At 42.4% G+C, this 20952-nt stretch overlaps 1 protein-coding gene across 3 annotated transcripts in view; it reads left to right on the forward strand.

Moving 5' to 3' along the window:
- Nucleotides 1-20520, forward strand: part of LOC135580819 (protein PLASTID TRANSCRIPTIONALLY ACTIVE 14-like) — a 37713-nt gene extending 17193 nt beyond the window's left edge. For 2 of the 3 annotated variants that reach the window (XM_065135415.1, XM_065135416.1), the window contains exons 9-13: nucleotides 17230-17301; nucleotides 19192-19297; nucleotides 19409-19609; nucleotides 19722-19764; nucleotides 19857-20520. In XM_065135415.1, the coding sequence (XP_064991487.1) occupies nucleotides 17230-17301; nucleotides 19192-19297; nucleotides 19409-19609; nucleotides 19722-19764; nucleotides 19857-19935 (501 nt within the window). In that variant the 3' untranslated portion in view covers nucleotides 19936-20520. The remainder of the gene's footprint in view (nucleotides 1-17229; nucleotides 17302-19191; nucleotides 19298-19408; nucleotides 19610-19721; nucleotides 19765-19856) is intronic. The other variant, XM_065135417.1, reaches the window with a different exon arrangement.
- The last annotated feature ends 432 nt before the right edge of the window (nucleotides 20521-20952 follow it).

The raw sequence follows: 20952 nt of genomic DNA on the forward strand, positions 1-20952 counted from the left end.
TGAAATCAGGTGTACCGAGCGGTACACCTCGGTATACCGCTCGGTACGCCGTACCGTACCGTACCGAGCCAGCGTCGAAACGCCGGTACGGTACGGTACGGCGAACCTTGGTTGTAACAGACCACCTTAGACCCTTTGTTGTACGATCGTTCAGAGCTTGTAAAGTCTATGTTTGTAATTTGTATTGTCTATTTAGTGTTTGTTGAAATGACTGCTTATGGGATCCTGAGTTAAACGCTTCCTCTAACTCGTCTTCTTTTTTGCAGGCCCTTAAGGGACCATAAGAGGTTTTGAGGAGGCTAACCCTTTGCAGATGGACATGCAAGCGTGTCGCACGACATACGTAAAACTAGCTAAGTCTGTGACAAATGATATCCATGTAGGACAAGCACACTTAGAAACACTTGATATGCAATCGTGGGAGACCTAGCAAGGCTGCATTGGGGGCAGCCAACACCAACGATCGTTTGAGGGAAACGAGCGTTGAGACATAGGGAAAGGAGTCACTCAGAAGAGTGGGCATCCGAGATTGACATTCAAAGTAATGATCGACTCTTTACGCGAGAGGCACCATGAGGACAAGCGAGTTGGGAAGAATGTGTAATACACAAAGGTTGGGATGGCTGAGTTCGAATTACAGCTCAACGTTGGCAACCAAACTTGATGGTGCTCAGGGTAAGCGGGGCGCTTGGTAAAGGATGAGACTGTGCAAGGAGGGATGGGTTGCTCGGCGACCGAAAGAGTTGTGCAAAGCTCATAGTGGTGAGAGGAATTATTAACTCGAAGGATTCGATACTCATGCAAGGGCTTGTATGTGGATGATGAACTGTTTATGGCTATCCCAAGGTGATCGAAACGCGGTGCCATGGAGCATTAAAACTTTTTCTTCGATAAGGGAAGGATACGTTTGTATGAAGCTGAAGTGTGCAACAAGTTCAGCATGTTGTTAGGTTTTGAGGGGTGCAAGGGGGATTATATTAGCGAAGAGTTGCAATTTAGTAAGTGCGTTGTTAGGACTCTAGCTAGGAGAGTCCTAATTAAGAGGGACATTCATGTAAAACCTACCTAAGCTGACGCCTATTAAAGAGGTGAAGAGGCCGGCTAAGGTTAGGAGGTTGTTTTCTTAGAGAAGAATTAGGAGTTGTAAAGAAATATGAGTCTTGAGTAGGAGTCATATTTGGAGTTGGTTAAAAGTAGGAGTCTTATTAGGAGTTAGGGTTTAGAAGCCCTATAAATAACCATGTATTCCTCCTCTTTTCATAAGCAATAGATGAATCTTTTCTGCAGCCTTTGAGCAGCAACTTGGAGGGAGGAACCCCTATAGAGTTCCAATGAGGCTGATCTCCTAAAGAGATCAACCCCAGGTTTAGAATCTACAAGGGTTCTAACACTTGGTATCAGAGCAGCGTTCTTGGCGTCTCGCTGCCCTTCCACAGCCATCATCTCCACCCACCGCAGATCATCCTACAATTCCCACAATTGCTTAAAAGATCGTTGCCAAATTCCACTGTCATCTCCACCACCGTAGATCATCCTTTGATCTCCCCGTGAATTGCAACAAGTTTTGGATTCTTACCTTACTGCTACTGCAATTTAGTTATCATTATTCGAAAATCCAAAAAAAAATAATTGTTCCAATATTGCTGCATAAACTTTTCGTCGCAAAATTTTCATCTCTACGACGAAAGATACATTGCAGAATTCCAGCCGCATAGCACAGTTTGTTTGATCTTGCTACTGTGTTTTTTCTATCCAAATCTCTACGAAATTTTTATGATAGCTTTGACACTTCCTAACAACAGATTTCCCTTTGGTTTTGTCAAAAAATTCTCAATATAAACCATTGATCTTTTACGTCTAAACTGCTATACTTGAAAATCTGCACTGTAAAATTCCAACCGCATAGCACAGATTGTTTGATCTTGCTACTACGTTTTTTCTATCCAAACCTCTACCAAATTTTTATGACAACTTTGACATTTCCTAACAGTAGATTTTCTTTTGGTTTTGTCAAAAAATTCTCAATATAAACCATTAATCTTTTACGTCTAATCTGCTATACTTAAAAATTTGCACTGTAAAATTCCAGCCGCATAGCACAGTTTATTTGATCTTGTTACTATGTTTTTTCTGTCCAAATCCCTATGAAATTTTTATGATAGCTTTAACACTTCGTAACAGTGGATTTTCCTTTGGTTTCGTTGAAAAATTCTTAATATAAACCATTGATCTTTTATGTCTAATCTACTACACTTGAAAATCTGTGATGCAGAAAATTTCAACCGCATATTGTTGCCTTAACCTATCTATTTGCAATCTTTTTGAATGAAATTTATTATACACTTCATAGATCATCTTGGTTTCCATTTAAGATTGATCTATTGAGGAATTCACCTTTAAAAACGATTTTGTGTTGTTGCAAATTTTCGTCGCAAACTGCTGAAATTTTTCGACGAGAATTTTGCTATCGCAACTTGCACCAATTTCCTTGTTGTTATACTACCGAAATTTTCTTGATTAAATTGGACATCCTTGCTGTCATATAAACTAAGATTTTGCTGTCAATTCCCTCCTTAAATTTCTTAAGTTTTTGGTAGAAATTTCATCGAGAAATCGTTGTTTCTTCGACGACAATTCTGCTCTTCCAAGACAGCACATACCTGCAGCAACTTCCATTGATTTCTATCAAACCTTTGTTGCCATCTACCACAAATCTAAAACTTTTATCCACAGTCCTAAAACTCCACCAAACCACACCCTCAAATTGCACCCAAAACAGCCACAAAACAAGCCTAAACCTAGCCTACATCCACCGATCCACCAACCCTTTCGACCATCACTTCTCTTAACCTATACATGCCTTTAACCCGACAACAAAAGAGAGATCTTAACATCATATATTTGGAGGCATATACTATGGCATTTGAGGAGGCAATCAATGCTAAATTCGAAGCCTTCGAAGTGCGAATGGAGGATAAGATCCAGACGCTCTTTACCGAACTCAGATTGAGCCGACCACTAAGCCCGAAGAAATCACATCAAGGAGAGAGCTTTGCCCAATCGCACTAAGCCCGAAGAGATGACTTCTAAGGGAGGGGAGGCTCTATGACCGACCCGAACTATCCACGCATGAGGGTGGACTTCCCTAGATGGGAAGAAGGAGACCCGATTGGTTGGATCTCGCACGCGAAGCTATATTTTCGGTACCACAAAACCGCGGAAGCATCTATGGTGAAAATTACGGCTATACATCTTGCAGGGGATGCCATACAATGATTTGACTGGTTTGAACACACTCATGGAATCCTCTCATGGCGACAATTCAAAGAAGGACTACTGCTCCGCTTCGGACCAACCGATTACGAGAACATTGACGGACAACTAGCAAAGATCCGATAAACCTCCACCATTCAGGAGTACCAAACCAAGTTTGAAAGGTTATTTAATCAAACTCGTAATTGGTCTAAAAAACAGTTATTGGGGACCTTCATTGAGGGCTTGAAGCCGGAGATCCGGGGAGAAGTTAAAGCGCGACAATCGTACACGCTTATGGCAGCCATCTCTTTCGCACGACATCAAGAGGAGCGATTGAACCATGAATCTCGGAGGACTAGGGTCGCTCCTCGACCAGCAATACTGAAGCCCTCAGCTCCCCTACTGTCGATCGAGTCCCTGCACCTAAGAGGTTGACAAGAGAAGAGCTTCGGGAATGATATGCGAAGGGGTTATGTTGGCATTGCGACGAGCCGTGGAGTCGTGAGCATTGCTGTAGTAAAGGGAGACTTCTTATTATTGAACCAATAGAAGAAGCGGTCATTGAACATCCAAAAGAGAGCCTTAAACATGAAGAAGAAGATGCAGAAGAAGAGCCACAACCGACCGAAGTTACGGTACATACACTAGCCGGCTACTCAAACCTACAAACGATGAAAGTTGGAGGCCTTATCAAACAACAACCGATCACTATTCTCATCGACACAGGCAACACTAATAACTTCCTAAACAGTAAGGTTTCTATCCGGATGGCCTTACCTATCGAGAATTACAGCAGGTTTGATGTTAAGGACACTGACGGACGGATTTTGTAGTGTGATCATAGGTGCCCGCAAGTGAAACTGTTGCTGCAGAACCAAGAGATAATTGCATATTTCTTCCTCCCTCTTGATGATCATGAGGCCATACTTAGAATTGAATGATTGACGACATTAGGTGATGTTTCTTGGAATTTTATGAAACTAATTATGAAATTTTATAGTAAGGGGAAACAAGTGATACTGAACGGGAAATGTGGGGGCGACGTAACGACGATTTGCACACAACAAATGAATAAGGTTTTGCATAAAGCATGCAACGACTTTTTGGTACAACTTGAGCAGCAAACTAAGGGAGAGCTAATATAATTTAAAGATCCAAACCTACTTCCTTTGCTTGCTGAATTTTCAGATATGGACGAAACATGACAATTGTGCGTTGATTACCGAGCTCTCAACGGCATAACCGTCAAGGACAAATACCCTATTCCAATAGTAGATGAATTGCTGGATGAAAGGGAACACAAATCTTCACAAAGCTGGACTTTTGATCCGGGTATCATCAAATATGAGTGTGCGAAGAAGACATACCGAAAATCACCTTTTGAACACATAATGACCACTACAAAATTTTGCTTTCTTCAACAGAAGGTGGAATATCTTGGGCATATCATATCAGAGGAAGGTGTGGCAATGGACCCCTCCAAAATTGAAACAATGCAGAACTGGCCGACCCCAAGGAACATAAAATTGCTACGTGGCTTTCTCGATTTAATAGGCTACTACCGTAAGTTTGTGAAAAACTATGGAAAGATCGGTGCACCCCTTGCTACCTTGCTGAAAAAAGATGTTTTCCAATAGTCGGACAAAGCCACCACCGCCTTCGACGAACTTAAGGCCGCAATGACGACAACGCTCGTACTAACGCTTCCCGACTTCGACAAGACTTTTGTTATTGAAGCCGATACCTCCGAAGTTGGAATCGGTGCTGTACTAATGCAAGATGGCCGCCCCCTCGCTTATATCAATAAGGCATTATCTCCTTCCCATCTTAAGATGACTATTTACGATAAGGAGATGCTCGCGATTGTGCATGCGATGGCCAAATGGAGATCGTACTTGATCGGGCGACACTTTCAAATCAAGATCGACCATAAAAGCCTAAAATATTTCTTGGAGCAGAAGATATCTTCCCTCGAGCAGCAAAAATAGGTAACAAAGCTTCTTGGATATGATTATGAAATAACTTATAAAAAGGGGAAAGAGAATGTTGTTGCAGATGCGCTTTCACGGCTACCCAAGCAAGCTGAATTTTCGGCCATTGCATTTTCGACTAGCAACTTCCCTGAGGATATTAAGAGGGAATGGCAGGAAGATTCGAAGACCAATAAGATCATAAAAAAATTGGAGGTAGCACCAAGCTCCATAGCTTATTACAATTGGGACTCAAAAGAATTACACTATAAGGGACGCATTGTGCTTGTGACAAATTCTACTTGCATCTTCACGAGCAGATTTTGGACAAAGTTATTCCATATTCAAGGTACTAAATTGAAAAGGAGTACGACATATCACCCATAAAGCAACGGCCAGACGAAAGTTGTAAATAGGTGCTTGGAGACAGCCCAAAGCTGCCCACCAAATATGACTACCCAAGGAGAACTCCAGACCCAGGCAAGTGCCATTATTGATCGACGGATCATAACTCGATGACGACGACCCACTACTGAAGTGCTAATATAGTGGGTGGACTTACCAACAGAAGATGCCACTTGGGAGAACTATGACGACTTGAAGATCAAATTCCCAGAATTCATGAATCGTCAGCCTCGAGGACAAGGCTGATTTGAAGAGGGCGGGTCTGTTAGGACTCTAGCTAGGAGAGTCCTAATTGAGAGGGACATTCATGTAAAACCTACCTGAGCCGACCCCTATTAAAGAGGTGAAGAGGCCGACTAGGGTTAGGAGGTTGTTTTTTAGAGAAAAATTAAAAGTTTTTAAGGAATAAGAGTTTTGAGTAGAAATCCTATTAGGAGTTGGTTAGAAGTAGGAATCTTGAGTAGGAGTCCTATTAGAAGTTATGGTTTAGAAGTCTTATAAATAACCATGTATTCCTCCTTTTTTCATAAGCAATAGATGAATCTTTTCTGTAGCCTTTGAGTAGCAACTTGGAGGGAGGAACTCCTATAGAGTTCCAAGGAGGCCGATCCCCAAAAGAGATCAACCCAAAGTTTAGAATCTGCAAGGGTTCTAACATGCGCTCGCGGGGGTGGAACAATGCACAGTTTGTTCAGCAAGATGGAGTAGTCCAGAGGGGTGGTGGTCTCCGAAACTTCCAGAGGGAAGATGCGAAGATGAAAGTTGCTCCAACTGAACAAATATCAAGGAGGGATAAGTCTCGGTTCTTTAGAGGGAGAATCATGTGCAACAAACCGTACATGTTAAGAAGGGTTACCTCGAGACAATAGCTCCACAAAGCTTAATGGACCAAGCGAGCGACGAGGAGTCATTGCATGATCTCACACGAGGTAATGTGTTGGTGGATGCATTACGAGATCAAGTGGGGAAGCGACCCAAGGCAACACTAAACAAAGGCAAACTTAGAGTTGATGTGAAGATTGGACTCGACGGAGGGTTGACTCGTGGAATGATAGGCGTGAGGGCTACCATCAACCCAACGCAAACCGAGGGCGAAGCAACTTGGGTGGAACTTAATGAAGTGCCCAAGCCACATGAAGGGAGTCGACATAGAAGACAGAACATGGAGCGGAGGCACAAAGCTTTCCTTGGATATAGGTCAAGGACACGAACTCTTGCAGAGGCAAGAGCGAGATCATGTCGTTCCATAGGTCCCTTATTCTAGAGCGGACATATCGTACATAGTGTCAAAGTCGAATAGAGCTTCGAGGCACATGCACCTTATCTTGGTGAAACATTTGATAGAAGAACTAAGGCGACTTAACTTGCAGGGGTGAAGTTGGGGTCAAAGGCCTTGACACGGGACAAGAGGATGTAGAGGCAGGTACTTTTGAAGAATATGTCGTAGTATTGTCATTCGAGTTGTTGCAAAGGAAGCTATGCACAACGGAGATTATGTTGGGGCAAGGGCCCAAGATCCAGACAATGGTACCTTAATTTCATTAAGGTCAGTGGATTTTGAGAGCTGTTAGGCGACGAATTGTCTTGGAGCTACGCTTCGTCTAGGTATGACCCGAGAATGGGTGGATGAAGGCCGATTGCCAAAGGAGCGAACATAATCGAAGGTGGTGAAGGCCTTGTGATGTGTTGGTAGATGCCACACATGGAGAGATCATAGTTTGAGTTTATTCCACAAAGATTAGAATGGAATGGAGATGCCATCAAGAGGTGACATGATGTAGCGGATCGTGGTAGAACAGTTCTAGGCAATGTAACACACACAAGATAAGTGCTGCGAGGAACTTAATTATACGAAGATATGATTGGGAGCTACTAGGAGCTCCACTTCAGTGAACAACATGATGGGAAAAAGGGCTATGGATTCAAGGAGTGAATGCCATGGTACCGTAGAGGTGTTTCTTCCGTGTGTGCATCGAATTTTGTTGGATGAAGGCTTTGGTTATCAACATGGCTATGCATCATCGAGAGGGAACCTCATCATATAAATGTATGATTGGAGCGGTTGGAGAGTTGGACTGCTCCAGAGTTCATTTTCACTTAAGGGGGCCCGACAAGTCAGAGGACAAGACTGAGTAAGCGAACGTTGCTACCAAGGACGCAAAGGAGAACAAAATCGGTGCGAGCCCTACAACATGATAACGGAGACTATGCATGGGAGTTGTAGTCTGTCTTTCCATCAACCAAGGGGAATTACTCAAAGAACATAGAGGTGTTAAAACAAGTAGTCGAAAGGGGGTAGGAAGCGATGACAAGTCTAGAGGGACTTAGCTACCCAAAACCAAGTGTTAATTAGAATAAAGGTGGACTCGGAGGAGTGCCACAGTGTTGCAGAGTTGTATCTACCGATCGTGGAGAAAGGGATGCAGATGCGATACGACGGATAGTAGAGCCATTGTTATGGCAACACCATGGTACTGTAGATGTGGGACTTTCGTGGAGCCATCGATCCCTTACTCTCATGGAGGAAGAGTGCTTGATCGTGAAAGGGGTCGAGAAGGTTGAGAATGTAGAGGTAAACTCCAAGTACCAAGACAAGGTTGAAGGGTAGAGGCTCAGGGAATTTCGTAAGACCAGAATCAACGAACTTCTCATCAAAATAGTCGAAAGTGGGGGACTTCGGGTCGATGCAGGAGTGTTCGACCAAGGAACGAAGTAGACAGTACGTGATGTTGTACCTTTTCTACTTAGAGGAGTGAGCAACAGAAATGATGGAGAAGACAGTACAATCCTAGAGGTGACCAAAACTATTGAAGACTTGCTCAAGTCGGGACGAAATTTTGCTCTTTACAGACAAAACTTCTTGTATTCTAGAAGTTCGATGGCAATGAGAAGGCGAATCATAGTGGCTAACTCAATGCAAATTATGCAAACACTTTGGGTGCTTCAGAAGTATGAGCAAAGAACAAACGAAGGCTAGCAACCAGCTTGATGCGTAGAGTACAACCCTCGAGGAGGCGAGCGAAGTTGAGTAACACATTTTCCTTCTTAACTCCTAAGAGAATGGGTGAAATCGAGTACCCCAGTTCTTTTATTTATCTAGTAAAGGAGTTTTGCACATGTTTAAAGACCATTCGAAGAAACTTAGTGGAAAACTTGGTTGGCTTTTGTGGTCATTTCAGGCTTATAAACGTAGGTTGTGTGCAGCCATCATGTGGAGGCAAAACTGCCCAAAAATAGGCCATCCAAGTAGCCAATTTGGGGACTTTCTAGCTCTGTAGAGTGGTGCGGAGTGTTAACTAGAACAGTACCCAACAGCTACCCGGGTGGCACATGGCTTGATGGGCCTTTAGGATAGTGTCTAAGGCTGGTTTGCTGTCTTGTTCACAACAATGTCATGTGGGCACTTGTGGGGACTTTTGGCCATGACGGATCATCTTGGACCCTTTGTCACGTGATCGTTCAGAGCTTGTGAAGTCTATGTTTATAATTTGTATTGCCTATAAAGTGTTTGTTAAAATGATTACTTGTGAGATCCCGAGTTAAACGCTTCCTCTAATTCGTTTTCTCTTTTGTAGGTCCTTAGGGGACCATATGACGTTTCAGGATGGTTGACCATTTGCGGATGGACACGTAAAGGTTGTCGCACGATTTAGGCAAAACCAGCTACGTTCATGACATTGTGGCGGGGGGCTATGGTGAACATAGGAGGGCTAAAGAGGGAAGAGAGAAGTGCAATTAAGGAAGAGGGGGACGAGGGGTTGCGGTGACACCATACGAGGGTTGCGGAGTGCTGTAGTGAATATGGAGGGTTGTGGTGAACCTAGGAGGGTTCCAACGAACGGGGTAGAGGTAGGAGGGAGGAGGGAGGAGAAAGAGAGATATCCTTAAGAGGGAGGGGAAGAAGCCACCGCCATTGCTGTTGGAGGAAGACCTGCTAGTGTTGCTGTTGCTGGAGGAAGACATCGTCGTTGCTGCCCGTTATTTGTTGATGGGAGGAACTCTATCGCTGTGAGAAACATAGTGGGGAAAGGACTTCTGCGTTAGGGCTCTCGTGGGTGGGTTTCTACAATAAATACGTGGTTCGCTTGAACCATATGAGTATTTTGGTTCGACTCAGGCCTAGGCCAGGCGAGCGCCTGGGTCGTGCCTGAGTCAAGTCACCTGCCTAGCCCAATAGGCAGGTGCTCGAGCCTTGCCTCTCTTGGGCTCCTAGGTGTGCGCTTGAACACCTAGTGATCGCTGAGTCTATTAGTAAAATAGGTAACTATATAATTATTAATTTCCTTGTTCATGCTATGTCATGCCCTAATTCTCTAACGTTAGCTGCATCACCATGTCCATTTCTTGTTGCAGCCATGTTCCATGTTCGTGTCTGTCTCCATATCTGGCTGCTAGCTAGGTCATCTTAGTTATGCACAAAGTTCGCAATTTCAATCCGTACCGACGGTATGCCAGGGCATATCGAGTGGTACGCCTGAAATAGCTGAAAACATGTGTTTTCAACTATTTTAGCTAAAATAGCTAAAAGGTCGGTAACGGTCGATTCCGACCGTTACCGCTTGGTACAAGTCGATAATGGTCGAAATCGATCAGTACTGCCCAGTACAAGTTGATAATGGTCGAAATTTCAACTGTTACCGCTTGATACAGCCCCGTATTGCCCGTTACGGGGCCAAAAATTTGGTACTGCCCGGTGGCAGGTGGTCCACGTGCTGAGAGGCTCTCGGACTGGTACATGCCACCCGTATCGGGCGGTACACATCGAAATTAAAAACCATGGTTATGCATTTGACACTCAAATCATTAGATTGCTTTTAACTGCTCTAGATGTTGATATATTTAAGTATAATGAGGCTGAGAAGAATGAAGGGTGAAATAATGACAACTGTTAGTACCAAACAAAGTTCAAGGTGATGGTAGTATCTAGGTGATTCTGTTCTTTTAAGAAAAAGCTATTTCTGAGGTTTCCGTTGTGTGTCTGGTTGCTTATGGGTTCAGCAGATCCATGTGGCAAATCCTTATCAAACCTGTTTTATCAGGTACATTCTGGTTGCAAAATGTCAAAATTGATCCCTAAACCATCTCACCACCCGTACCGGGCAGTACATATCGAAATTAAAAACCATGATTATGCATTTGACACTCAAATCATTAGATTACTTTTAACTGCTCCAGATGTTGATATATTTAAGTATAATGAGGCTGAGAAGAATGAAGGGTGAAATAATGACAACTGTTAGTACCAAAGTTCAAGGTGATGGTAGTATCTAGGTGATTCTGTTCTTGAAAAAGCTATTTCTGAGGTTTCCATTATGTGTTTGGTTGCTTATGGGTCCAGTAGATCCATGTGGCAAATCCTTATCAAACCTGTTTAATCAGGTACATTCTGGTTGCAAAATGTCAAAATTGATCCCTAAACCATTTCACCACCCGTACCGGGCGGTACACGTCGAAATTAAAAACCATGGTTATGCATTTGACACTCAAATCATTAGATTGTTTTTAACTGCTCCAGATGTTGATATATTTAAGTATAATGAGGCTGAGAAGAATGAAGGGTGAAATAATGACAACTGTTAGTACCAAAGTTCAAGGTGATGGTAGTATCTAGGTGATTCTGTTCTTTTAAGAAAAAGCTATTTCTGAGGTTTCCATTGTGTGTGTCTGGTTGCTTATGGGTCCAGCAGATCCATGTGGCAAATCCTTATCAAACCTGTTTAATCAGGTACATTCTGGTTGCAAAAAGTCAAAATTGATCTCTAAATCATCTCACCACTCGTACCAGGCAGTACACATCGAAATTAAAAACCATGATTATGCATTTGACACTCAAATCATTAGATTGCTTTTAACTGCTCCAGATGCTGATATATTCAAGTATAATGAGGTTGAGAAGAATGAAGGGTGAAATAATGACAACTGTTAGTACCAAAGTTCAAGGTGATGGTAGTATCTAGGTGATTCTGTTCTTTTAAGAAAAAGCTATTTTTGAGGTTTCCATTGTGTGTGTCTGGTTGCTTATGGGTTCAGCAGATCCATGTTGTCACGAACTTAGCTAGTTTTGCCTAAGTCGTGTGGCAATCTTACGTGTCCGTCCGTAAGGGTCAACCTCTCCGAAGCCTCCCATAGTCCCTTAGGACCTACAAACGAGAAAACAGGTTAGAGAAAATGCCTCACTCGGGATCTACAAGCAAACATTTCCGAAAACACTTCATAGATAATGCAAATTACAAACAGACTTTACAAGCTCTGAACAGTTGCACAACAAATGGTTAAAATGGTCCATTACAGATCGAAAATCTCTCACAAGTGTTCACATGACACAACCTTTATTTACAAACCTAAAGTGGCCATCAAACCCAACTAAAATGAGACTATTAAACCTTCGGTCGTCCCTCTACATGCTGTGCAAAGCATGAACAAACAGAAAGACACGGACATACACAAGTATTACATCAAACATCCTGTTTAGAACTTTGTCCGTGACATTCTCCCCCACTTGTTCCTTCGACGTCCTCGTCAAAGCCTTTGCTGACACTGCAATTGCTTGCCTTTGTCGAGTCTTCAATTTTCTGCTCCAGCTGTAATGCGCCTCTTGGCTCCCAACTGCTCTCCGCTGTTGTTTTTGAGTAGTCGAACTTTTGATCCGCTATACTGCTTCAACTCGCCAATGACTCCAACTCTAGTGTGGGGTTGGTTGAGTTGTGTTGATCCTTGTTGGTTCTTGCGGATCCTCCAGATGAACGAAAAGACCATACTTACTATGCGCCAGCCTTTTAAATGCCTCATGCTGCTTGAACTGGGGGGATGCTTGTTGGAGCTTTAACGAGCATCGCCTCATAAACTTTTGAAGTTTTGGGTCCTTCCTCCACAAAATTTGCCCATTGACTCTTCTTTCACTTAGTTGTCACTTCCAAGTAGGTTCGCATCACTTCCGCTTTCGATTGACATTTCGTTGGGAAATGAAGCGGACAATCCACTCTCAGTAGCACTGATCATCGTTGGTGAGGATTTGACAACTATTGTCTTCTATTATCTTCAAAGGGTCTTTGAACCTGTGTAGAGCTCTTCTACTAGATAGATAAGAGAATTGGGGTACTCGGTTTTGCCCTTTCTCTTAAGAGTTAGAAGGCAAAGGTTATGTGATTTCGTCCGTCTCCTCGAGGTTGTACTCCATGCATCGAGCTGGTTACTGGCCTTCGCCTGCTCTTTGCTCACACTTCTGAAGTACTTGAAGTGTTTGCACTCCTTGCGTTGAGTTAGTTACTGTGATTCACCTTCTCAATGCCATCGAACTTTTGGAATGCAGGAAGTTTTCACCCTAATTTGGAGTAAGTCTCTCTAGTAGTTTTGGTCGCCTTTGGGATTGTATCGTCTTCTCCATCAACCCGACCGCCTACGCCATTGAGTAGCAAAGGTACAACACCGCGTACTGCTTGCTTCGTTCCTTGGTCGTGAACTCTTGCATGACCCGAAGTCCTTCACTTTCGGCTATCTTGATGAGAAGCTCGTTGACACTGGTCTTACGAAGTTCCTTGGCCTCTGCCCTTCTGCCTTATCTCGGTACTTGGAGTTTGCCTCTGCATGCTCCACCTCCTCAGCCCCTTTCACAACCAAGCGCTCTCCCTCCATGAGAGCAATGGATTAATGACTTTCACGGAAGTCCCGCCTTTGCGGTACCATGGCGCTGCCATACCCATGACCCTACTATTCGTCGCCTTGCAACTGCATCCCGTTTCTTCATGATCAGTGGATATGTCTCTGTGGCACTCCTCCGAGTCCACCTCCATTCTAACTGATGCTTGATTTTGGGTAGCTAAGTCCCTCTGGACTCGTTATCGCTTCCTCGCCCCTTTCGACCCCCTGCTTCAACACCTCTGTGTTCTCCAAGCAGCTCCCTTTGGTCGATGGAAAGACAGAAATGCAACTCCCATGTATGGCCTCTGCCATCACATTGTAGGATTTGCACCGATTCTGTTCTCCTTAGCTTCCTTGGTAGCTACGTTCGCTTGCTCGACCTTGTCCTCTAACTTGTTGGGCTCCCTTAAGCGAATATGGGCTCTGGAGCAGTCCAACTCTCCAATTGCTTCGATCATACCTCTACATGATCAAGTCCCTCCCATGGGACTCACTGGTACTTGCATTCGAACTTTTCCCTTAATGGAATACGACCCCCATATGCTGATGACCAAGGCTTTCATCCGATGCAAAATTCGATGCACGCACGGAAGACTCACCTCTGCGGTACCATGTCCTTCACTCTTTGAATCCATAGCCCTTTCTTGTCGTCATGTTGTTCACCGAAGTGGAGCTTCCAGTAGCTCCCGATCATACCTCCGTATGATATAGTCCCTCACGGGATTATGTCGTGTGTATCGCATTGCCACAAACTGTTCCACCACGATCCGCTGCACCATGTCGCCTCCTGGTGACATCTCCATTGCATTCTGATTCTAGTGGGATAAACTCGAATTGTGATCTCTTTAACGGCCTCTGCCAATACATCGCAGGGTCTCTTCCACCTTCGATTTTGTTCGCTCCTTTGGCAATCGATCTTCATCCACCTACTCTTGGGTCACACCTAGATGAAGCACCGCTCTAGGACAGTCCGTTGCCTAGTAGCTCCCGAAGTCTATTGACTTCGCTGCAATTAGTACACCATTGTCTGGATCCTGGGCCTCTGCCCCTACCAGCACAATCTCCACTGCGCACCGCTACCTGCCTGGCAACTTGACTGGCAACACTGTGACATATTCTTCAAGAGTACCCGCCTTCGCATCCTCTTGCCCCGTGCCAAGGTCTTTTGAACCCAACTTCGCCTCCGCAAGTTGAGTCGCCTTAGTTCCTCCGTCAAATGCTTCTCCGAGATAAGGTGCATGTGCCCAGAAGCTCCCTTCGTCTTTGGCATCATGTAAGATGAGTCCATTCCGTCAGAATAAAGGATCCATGGAACAACATGATCCTGCTCTTGCCTCTGCAAGAGTTCATGTCCTTGACCTATGTCCAAGGAAAGCACTGTGCCTCTGCTCCAGGTTCCATCTTCTATGCTGGCTCCCTTCATACGACTTGGGTACTTCGCCAAGTTACACCCAAGTTGCTCCGCTCCTCGTTTTTGCATTGAGTTGATGGTGACTCTCGCGCCCACCATTCCACGGGTCAACCCTTGCTTGAGTCTGATCTCCATATAGACTCCAAGTGTGCCTTCATTTGTGTTGCTTTGGGTCGCTCCCCCACTTGATCTCGCAATGCATCCACCAATGCATTCTCTCAAGTGAGATCATGCGACGACTCCTCGTCGCTCGCTCGGTCCATTGAGCTTCATGGAGTTGTTGTTTTTGAGGTACTCCTCAACATGTGCGATATGTTGAACATGATTTTCCCTCTAGAGACCACCATCCTCTTGGACTACTCCGATTTGTTGAACAAACTGCGCATTGTTATGCTTTCTGCAAACGCACTTGCTAGATTGCGACTCCACGTCAATACAGCCCCCACTACACCACTCAAGTCCAAGCAACATGCTGAACTCGCTACACACTTCAGCCTCCTACGGACGTATCCTTCACGTGTTGAAGAGAAAGTTTCAATGCTCCATGGCGCCGAGTTTCGGTCGCATTAGGATGGACGCGAACATTCCATCGTCCGCATACAAGCCCATGCATGAGTACTGAATTCTTCGAGTTAGCAATTTCCCTCACCTCTGTGAACTTTGCGCAACTCTTTCGATCGCTGAGCAACTCATTCCACCTTGCATGGTCTTATCTTTTACCAAGCGCCTCGCTTGCCTTGACCACCATCAAGTATAGTTGTCAACGTTGAGCCGTAGCTCAAACTCAGCCATCTCAACCTTTGTGCGCTTCGCATTCTTCCAAGCTTGCTTGTTCTCGTGGTGCCTCTTGCGCGAAGGGTTAGCCATTCCTCTGAATGCCAATCTCAGATGCTCGCTCTTCCGAGCGACTCCTTTTCCCTACATCTCCATGCCCGTTTTCCCCCAAACGGCCGCGCGTGTGCTAACTGGCCTCAACGCAGCCCCGCTAGGTCCCCCCACATTTGCATGCCAAGTGTTTCTATGAGTGCTTGTCCCGCTCTGATACTATGTTGTTACGAACTTAGCTGGTTTTGCCTAAGTCGTACGGCAACCTTGCGTGTCCGTCCGCAAGGATCAGCCTCCCCGAAGCCTCCCATGGTCCCTTAGGACCTACAAACGAGAAAACGGGTTTGAGAAAACGCCTCACTCGGGATCTACAAACAAACATTTCCGAAAACACTTCATAGATAATGCAAATTACAAACAGACTTTACAAGCTCTGAACAGTTACACAACAAAGGGTCAAAATGATCCATTACAGACCGAAAATCTCTCACAAGTGCCCACATGACACAACCTTTATTTACAAGCCTAAAGCGGCCACCAAACCCAACTAAAATGAGACTATTAAACCTTCGGCTATCCCTCTACATGCTGTGCAAAGCATGAACAAACAGGAAGACACGGACATACACAAGTATTACATCAAACATCATGTTTAGAACTTTGTCCGTGACAATGTGGCAAATCTTTATCAAACCTGTTTAATCATATACATTCTGGTTGTAAAATGTCAAAATTGATCCCTAAACCATCTCACCAAAATTAAACCACTTGAGAAGCCCCTCATCCATAATCCTTTAACTTGTGAGGTTTGGGTAGATTAAAGGTCTAGGTTTGGTGTACACATCCTAGTGGTTTATGTGTATTTCTATTACATGAATATGTCTTCTTTTAATTTATTAGTTATTTTATTTTGAGAGAATGATGTGGTTATTATCCCATCAATTTATCGAGACTTCAAGAGTTACAAAGAATAAGGCTGGTTAAAAGTGAAAGACAGGTGATAAAGAGCAGGCTGATATCCTGTTTTTCCACCATTTTAGATTTGCATAAGCCTCATCCTGTTTTAAGATAAAAGCCTATATTTAAAAAATTGCCAGATTATAAGCCTCATCTATGAATTTGCTTGTAGTAATCCATCTAGAAATAAACTGGAGGTGCCTTGCAGATTTGCAAAATAGTTCCAGTCTTCCCTTCAAATGCTTTCCTGTTATGTTCCTTCCAATTTGTTAAACATTCTGAATGTTGAAGCCTGGGTTTTTCAATCTACCAATTATAATTATATAATAACATCTTAGTTTTAGGGAGTTTTATATTTCCTTAGACCCATTTAAAAACACAAAGAAATTACTTATTGAGGTCATATTGTAGTATATTAGTCTACAGAACATGAGAGTTCACGAAGTAACTATAAACAGTTTTAGGAAATAATTTAAGTAACGGTGTCCACTCCTATGATGCTTTTGTTATAATCTATCTAGAAAATTGATGAGATGATGATATCAATTAAATCTGCATCCTCATGTTTCTGCATAGATAAATTTGATGCTGGATTCTATGGGTGTGTATTCATTTGTCAGTTCATGACAGGAAAAAATTAGCTTTTCTTGTTTCCTATCATATAGAGACATTTAATTGGTTATGACATTTAATGGAATACCAAAACTGTATACTTCTGTTGTAATTCGGATTGCTGATTACTTCGTTAATTATCTCATGTATCGACAGATGACTATCAATTATATGAGTGGACAGAAGAATAACATCTACATGGAAAGATATGGCTTTTCATCACCAACGGTACTAGTTATATTATTTTACATTGACTATTGCTATTTGAGCTTAGTGGTGTTAGGCAATGTTGAAGTGCTTTTAGCTGATTGATGTTAGGTAGATGCTAAACAGGATCTAATCTTCAACAAATTAAGAGATGTTCTGTTGGAAAGAGTTAGATCAAGGCTTATAAACACTTTTATTTGCATTATTTGTTCATCAAGAAAGTAAGAAAATATGGAACCTGCAGTTAGCAAGCTAGCCAAAAATTCTATAGTACACATATGTACAGTTGCAATCATGGTTTTAATATTTTTACTGGACTGTCTACTAGTCGCTGTTCAGACTGGTATCAACCTAGTATATACTAGCATACCAGCGTATGATACACCAATTGCAATGAGGAGGGAGGAGGAAGAGAAGGAAAGGAAGAGGAATGAGGAGGAAAGAGAGGAGAAATACTAGGCAAGTCGGTCAGCCAGTGGTGTGTAGCAGGTAGTGCCTTACGTGAGGTGAGGTAGATGGCTAGAGTGGTCTTTCTCGGGTGTGTGTGTGTGTGAGTGTGTATATATATATATAGGGAGAGAGAGTAAAAGAGCCAGTTTGGGTTAAAATCCCTGGTTCATGTTCTAATTCATGCCCGAACCAGTAAACATTGCCCCATACATACAGGTGCGGCCGAAATATTACACCTTACAATTAAACTAGATGAGCAACCTGCAAAAAATTAAATAAGCAAGCAACCATCTAGAAAGCTCATGCATGCATATACCACAATAGAATTATCATAATCAGATGAGGTCATAATGATTAGCAAAGGATATATGTAATTGTAGAATGATGTGGAATATGCAGGAATCAGGATCTTGCACTAACACGTGCAGCACAAGTTACCATGGTGTTGTGCATGCTGTGATTAGTAATCAAGATTAACTGTATCAAAGTAGCTGATAACCATCCATCTTAACTATGTATTTTTAGCCTTTCCCTTCCAACTCTTTTTGTGGTTATGTAGAAGCCAGCCAAAGATCTCACGGATTGCTAATGTCAAAATTATCTAAACACAAGTGTGATTTACTTCCTTGAGCAAGTAATTTGGCAAATATCTGGCAGGAGATAGTAATCTTTAAGCATATTTAGAGTTGAATGTATAAGATCATAGTGCCTCTTGATGATATGAACTGCATGTCATGATCAATAAACATTGATTTGTAACGAAACATGACAAGCTCTACCTTATCCAACTTCGAGAAAACTTGTCATATAGCTGGTCACTTAATTGGTCTAAGAAATGCTGCCTCAGGCTTTTCATGCTAAGCTAGATTGGTATGTTCTAGGTGAATGCAAGAGTCTTAACTTCCTGATTTGTTAACATGTTGAGTTTGTTATGATCAATATTGATTATGAAATGATACTTATTACTAGAAGACATTACATACACCAGATACAAAGAAATTTTTTGTGACACTGTGAGTATTAAGAACAGAATAAGGATGTCTAAACTTGAAATGAAATGTGTTGTGATGCATATATCATCTGGAGGTGTATGCCATATGTTGGTTTTCTTCCCGATTTAAGCAAGGCTCTCAACTTTAAATAGGCTGCAATTATAGTCATGTATTCTGACATTCACTGGAAAAAAAGATCCATGTTAGACTTGTGACCTGCAAATCTATATAGGTCAGCTAATATGAACTGAAACAGATGTTAATATAGGTTCTTCCTCGAACCAATTAAAAAGCTGTTTTATATAGTTCAAAGTTGTCTTTTTATGGTTCTTGATGTGTTTAAATATTTGCATAAATATGTAAGGTAATTTATTTGTTCTTGTACATGTTTCCTTGTTTGAAGATGTTCTAAGTTTCCCTGGGGTAGTTCCATCTCGAGTTTTCTCTGATTTCCTTGAAAGTTCTACAGAATCCTTGGGATGTCATAAATTTTTCAAGCAATGCGAAAATTCACTTGGATTCTTACTTGTCAGTCTTCAACATCTCAGGATTGCCAGAAGAATTCTATCACAACAGTGAGGACCAAAAAATCCCCGAAATCTCTTTGATGATTTGAGTTTATCACTTTCTGGATGTTCTAGTAGCCTCCTAATCTTTTTGTTGTCATATACTGCTCTTGTTTGTAGGCCTCTTATCTAGTGAAGAAGACAATAAGTTTGTTGATGGAGCAGTCATTGCAGCTGCACGGACATTGCCTACATGGTCTGATGGAGATGTACCTCCAGTCCCAAGCACAGAAAGGAGATCTGCACGGGAACTGCAAGAAGACTGCTATCGATTGTTATTGGAATTTCCAACTACATTAGAACAGGATTGGCAAATATTGGGTAAGTTTTCAGTTTCCTTGTAGTGCACCATTTGTGTCTTCTTTTGATCACATGAAACATACGGTGCTGAATTCTATCTTTTCCTCTCTTATTCCACCTTCGGACTTTTCAGATTCGAACCCTGATGCTAGTAGAACATGTGAAGCTGCCATAAAGTACATTCCTCAACCAGCCAATCTTTTTGTGGTTGATACCAGCTTTTGGAGATCTTCAAGTAAAATTAACACACTTTGTCTTATTCTTGCAGGTATCGGTTGCATCGAAAGCTATTCCTCAAAAAGGTCATCCAGGCATTGGAACTATATCAGGAAAGGATATTGTTTTGACTTGTACAAATTGTATCATGCTGTATGAGATTTATCAGCGAGGTTGTGAGTTCCAGCTCTGTTAAGCACATGTTCCTGGAGCCGCGAGCTTATCTTGATTTATGGTGCACAGTTCACTGCCATTAAAGCTTTGAAACTCCATTAAGTGCATAATATGCCCAAGTTAGCAGTAATTTGGAAGATCAGACGGTTAAATGTGAGGAGTAGATGGAAGCAGAAGATTGGACAGAGCATATATTATTCCAGTTCACCAACGTATCATGTCCCTGATAGAAAATTGCTAGTGAATATACCATGCAGTTTGGACTTATAAATATTTGATTTTCATCTTTCTTTATCCTGTGGGCTATGAAATTTGTTGAATGGAGGCTGAAGAACATAATGCGCTAACAAAGCAAGGTCTCCAGTACCAGTTGATAATGTATGTACCAACGATATGATTTGCTATCTATCTTCTTCTGTTTCCACTGGTATCGGGTCGATAAATTGGCCAGTATATTGGTATCTGGTATTGTATCGGTCTGATAGGTTACCGAAGCTGTATTTTATCAATATCTAAAATCTTACCAGTAAATACTAGTTTCATTGTCTTCTCTTCTAAGCAGGTCCAATCGTTTAAATTGTTTAGTAATTGATAGTGTTATTTTGTGGTCGTCAGACTTCATATGCAATTTGTGAATCAGAAAAACTTCTGATGTTAGTGGAAGGAGCTAGATTTAATTTGTGAATCAGTAGACTCAGTTGTTGCATTAGATACATGCAAATATCTTCCCACTTTGCAGATAAACTTCTGATGTTAGTGGAAGGGGTAAAAGCAAAACTTTATCTCCTGTTTCCTTCCTGCTTTAGAATTTAGAAGGATCAAATCATCTTGTTTTCTAGTAAATTGAAACAAGGTCATCTTTTTTTCTAAAGAAAATCCTCTTTATGCGTCTTTTTTTGGATGATATCAAAAAAAAAAAACCTTGGTTTAAATCGAGTGTTTTTACCCCCATGTATCATTAGCCTTACTTCTGT

The sequence above is a fragment of the Musa acuminata genome, chromosome BXJ3-1 (assembly GCF_036884655.1).
Source record: "Musa acuminata AAA Group cultivar baxijiao chromosome BXJ3-1, Cavendish_Baxijiao_AAA, whole genome shotgun sequence".
NCBI classification, from domain to species: Eukaryota; Viridiplantae; Streptophyta; class Magnoliopsida; order Zingiberales; family Musaceae; genus Musa; species Musa acuminata.